Below are 4,935 nucleotides of genomic sequence, written 5' to 3'. Positions count from 1 at the left end.
TGTTCTGTTAAGCTACAAGGAAGTAACTGAAGGAGATTATCCTAAGTAAAGATTATGTAGCTTAAGCGTGATTGTTCGTAGTTAAGGTGATTACCCGCCTGGCACTTAGTTAAGGGGTTTTACTGATTTATTCCCTTCCTTAGTCCTGTTAATCCCTAACTCCAGGGAAAAATCCCTTCTTGGGGAAACAACCTTTCTCGGGGAGGTGGGCCTGTTTAAAACACATAGCGCTAAGAGGGGGAGCAAACATATGCCATATACACCAGGTCCCTTGAAACATATGCTGTGCAGATGTTTCTTCCCTGCAGCAACTGTGTCAAGCAGCAAGGGTGGACCAGCTTCTGGCATAGAATAAATGAGTTGACTTTACTAGAGTCTTACAAGGAATCTTAGAGGCAGAAGTTTAGACTCCACCCAAGACACAAATCCTTTCTGCATTATTTCTGACAAATAGTCTGCTTTAGCTAGCACACCTTCAGGGATAGATTATTCACTCATTGTGTTCATACATTCATTTATTCATTCAAAACATATGTAGTGATGGCACACTCTATGCCATGAATGCCCTAAGTGCTGAAGGTACATTGGAAAACAAGCAATAAGCAATAAATGGGGGATTACTCCTATGATGATTCCAGTTTGATTCCCCGGTTTGATTTCCTCATTCTGATTGCAAGCACATCTTTCTTCTCCAACTGCACCTATATTCTTTACTTGTTAAGCAATGTTTAAATAGGTTTAATCTATGTTTTTAAATTTTACACTGCTACCCCTTGTTAGTTTTGACCTAGCATGTCAGCCATTAAATCAGAAATGCAAAGTCAAGGAATCTCATATGAAATTATAGGAACAAATTATGAAGAGTGGAGGGAAGGGATTTATCAAGCAGTAAGCATACTGCCAAAGGAAAGGAACCAAGGGAAACCATTTTTTATTCCCTAACTAGACATGGGACTATATTCTAAAGCTAGAAAAAGCTTATCAGAAGCTGTAGCAAAGGGTTTTAATGTTTTTGTGGTCATGCAGCCAGAAGAAACAGTGCCAAAAGCTGGGGGCTTCCATTCATGGCTGATCCAGATGGTGATATGAAAGATATCCCAATCAGATGGTGTGGTGATATTTCATATAGGTGAACTAAGGTGAAGATGGAGTTGGGAGTGGACATGGTTAAGCAATGCAGACTCTCATGATACAGTGCATAATTGCTTTGCTGAAATCATTGTTTCTCAAGCAATTCAATCATTTTAACATTGCACTTTTATGTTTCCAGCATCCGCTGTATTCTGCTGTTCTAAGATCCAAGATGATAAAAGGTACAAGATAATCCTTGGACACTTCCTTCTTTTCCTGTTTCACTTTCCTGATGGTTCCAGTGCAGTGGAATAAGGGGCATCAGAGATGGAAATACAATGTGATTGTGCAAAATAAAACAAGTACATTTTGAATGTAATAATAATAAAATAACTCCTCAGAGAACAAATCTATAATAATAAAAGCATGATTTGCTAATTAGACTGGACAAAGCCGAGGCTGTGAGGGAAGCCTGGGTCCCGGGTGCCAGAGGGAAGGCTGGTGCCAGCAGCCAGGGGAAAGTCTACTCTTGCACGAATTTCATGCATCAGGCCTCTAGTATTAGATAATTCATTCTGTGTCCTTTAAAAAAATGATGGGATTTAATTGGTGATATTGTTGACTCAACTATTGACCCAGCTGATCTCTGTCATCAGTTCATGAAAATTGTCACTGAGTTATCCCTTGTTCACATCCTCATGTTACCTTCATGATATACAGATTTCTCTGTATCTTTCATGCCACTCTAAGTTTTATATAATGATTTGGTTGCTTCCACAACATGCTGGGGGTGGGGGGGTCATATATCTTTGGAAGGCTAAAGGAGTTCATCATCACCAAACTGGTATTACATGAAAGGGTCTTCTTTAAGAAAAATAAGAGGGGAAAAAGATAAAAAAATATTAACAATAAAATGGCAATAAATACATATCTATTAACAATTGAATCTAATAATCAAAATAAATGAACAAGGACTCTAGTGAACAAAATTAAATGATGAAAAAAATGGAACCAGCCCCAGACGGTTTGGCTCAGTGGATAGAATCTCAGTCTGTGGACTAAAAGGTCCCCGGTTTGATTCCAGTCAAGGGCACATGCCTGGGTTGCAGGCTGGGTCCCCAGTGGGGAGAGTGCAGGAGGCAGCCAATCAATGATTCTTTTTCATCATTGTTATTTCTACCTCTCTCTCTCTCTTCTTTCCTCTCTGAAATCAATAAAAATATATATTTTTTAAAAAAAACTGCTGCAGAAGAAAATTAAAAATAAACTGCTGCAGAAAATCATCCCAGGCAACAACAGAACCAATTACCGCATATGATGCTATGTGATCAAAGGTAATCATTCGCTGAACATTTTTCCAAGCGGTGACTTTTGGATTTAAATATGTAGACTATAGTTTTAGATATGTAATATTTATTCATGTCAGTGAAATGACTACCATGTTTTTCTTTCCAAAATATGGAATTTCACTAAAATTGTTTTAAAAAATAACAGCAAATTAATAACAATAACAAAAATAATCTGTTAATTTAATTATATGTAAATCTTGGTTAAAAGCATTTTAAAATTAACCCACCTCCACGACAGCAACCTACATTTGGGCAGGTTCTCATGGGTTTCAAGTTTCTCCCTGAGAAGCTAAGAGTTTGTGCCCCAAGTTGGGCTCCCCAATCCTTAGCACCTTCACTGGAGAGAAAAGGCCCCAAAGATGTCTGGCTTTGGAAATCAACAGGGCTTACATCCGGAGGACCCAAGGATCTGTGGGGACCTGACATACTTTCTTGGAGGGGCTTGCACAGGGGCTCACTTGTTCTGGGACTCAGCACAAAGCACTTTGAGAGGCGCCTGGACTATATGTGAAGGGGATACCTTTGCTAATCTTAAATCATCTACCAGAGGGTCAGGGACCAGTTGGGACTTTCTTGGGGGACAGAGGCACTGGTGAGTGCCATTGTTGCACTATCCCTCTACCTAAAGCTGTGGGCAGGCCCTGCTTTCTGTCTACAACTCCCCAGCAGTCTCACTGAAGCTGCTGGGCAAGTGCCATCCACAGAGGGGCCATCTCTTGATTTCCTGGCCCTGGAGGCCTAAGAGGCCTGCATTCCTGGGACCCATGTGACTGTAACAATTAAAAAGACAGTTCTAGGCAAGCTACCACACCCAGGGTGCTGCACAGACAGCAGACTCTAGCATATCCCGTCTGTGTGTGGGAAAGGTCCATTTATTTGTCCTAGAGCATCAACCTGGGGACAGGCTTAAAGTCTGTCACACATCCAGAGGCTACAGAGGCACTCTTAGAGAATGTGGGCAGAGCAATATCATCTTTCCACCCTCTCTTGGCCTGGCCACAGCTCTCGGTACCTCCTGAAAAGGAGCTTATACACTTGTCTGAAGTCCCAATTTTTACAACTGTCAGCCAGGAGACACCTTCAGATTTCTATGGAGGTCAAACTACTTACATAATCACAAAGGTTCAAGAGACAACTAAGAACTAGGTCAAGGTTGAAAGATAAGGTTCATCGCCTATCAGTGATGGCAAACCTAGGACACACGTGTCAGGGGTGACACAGGAACTCATTTTTTTGGTTGATTTTTCGTTGTTAAATGGCATTTAAATATATAAAATAAATATCAAAAATATACATCTTTGTTTTACTATGGTTGCAAATATAAAAAAATTTCTATATGTGACACGGCACCAGAGTTAAGTTAGGGTTTTTTCAAAATGCTGACATGCCGAGCTCAAAAGATTCGCCATCACTGGCCTATGTGATACCACTCCTTCAAGACTAAGAGAGGCAGCTGTTTTGCAAATGCATAGAAACAAACATAGTGAGTCAAACAAAATGAAGAAACAAAAGAATACATTTCAAATGAGAGAAAAAGACAAAAACTCAGAAAAAGAACTTAATGAAAAAAATACTATAAATTAAAAACATAAACATAGATTACTTACTCTCTGATAACCAGTTCAAAGTAATGATCATAAACATGCTCACTGAACTTGAGAGAAGAATGGATGAAGACAGTGAGAACTTCAACAGAGAGATAGAAACTATAAGGAAATACCAAATAGAAATCACAGAGCTGAAGAATACAATGACTGAACTGAAAGATACACAAGAGGGATTCAACAGCAGACAATGAAAAGATGAAAAGACTAAAATATAGGGCAGTGGAACTCACCAAGACAGGGCAGAAAAAAAGATGCACTCGATTCTTTAGTACACATAATGCAATAAAATATGATTCCTCATAGATCACCTAGTGCATCCTACTACTTACATAGATGAAGAAACATTCAGAGAACTTGTTCCTGAGTCACAGATTTATACGGCCCGTGTAGCTTATATTTTGTGGGAAGTCATACACATACATTGGCTCAATTAAAATAAAAATCTATAAAAAGGTCTCTGATGAGTAGCCATCATCACTTTTTCATTAAAATTTTTATTCTCCAGTGACTAGACCAACGTGTGGCATATATTAATTGACACAATAAAAAAAAGTTGGTAAATGAAGGAATAAATAAGATAAAATATGAGAAAGGCATTAGGGCATTATTATTATTTTTTTAATCCTCACCAAGGATGTCTTTCATGGATTTTTAGAGAGTGGAAGAGAGCGGGAAAAACAGAAAAATATTGATGTGAGAGAAACACATCAGTTGGTTGCCTCCTGCAGGAGCCCAGACTAGGGCCCAGGCTGGGGTGCAGCCTGCAACCCTGCAACCAAGGTACATGCCCTTGACTGGAATCAAACCTGGGACCCTTTAGTCCGTAGGCCAATACTCTATCCACTGAGCAAAATTGGCTAGGGTGACTATTATTTTTTTTTTCTCAAGTATAGTTAACAAAGACTTCA

At 39.4% G+C, this 4,935-nt stretch overlaps 1 protein-coding gene across 1 annotated transcript in view; it reads left to right on the top strand.

Moving 5' to 3' along the window:
- The window catches only part of LOC102757458 (alcohol dehydrogenase 1), a 19,171-nt gene extending 14,953 nt beyond the window's left edge, over positions 1-4,218 (top strand). Inside the window, exon 7 of the mRNA XM_006773028.1 lies at positions 4,042-4,218. Within this exon, the coding sequence (XP_006773091.1) occupies positions 4,042-4,218 (177 nt within the window). The remainder of the gene's footprint in view (positions 1-4,041) is intronic.
- The last annotated feature ends 717 nt before the right edge of the window (positions 4,219-4,935 follow it).

The sequence above is a fragment of the Myotis davidii genome, unplaced genomic scaffold (assembly GCF_000327345.1).
Source record: "Myotis davidii unplaced genomic scaffold, ASM32734v1 scaffold226, whole genome shotgun sequence".
NCBI classification, from domain to species: Eukaryota; Metazoa; Chordata; class Mammalia; order Chiroptera; family Vespertilionidae; genus Myotis; species Myotis davidii.
Note: the sequence above shows the minus strand (reverse complement) of the source record. Positions and strands in the feature narration are given on the sequence as shown.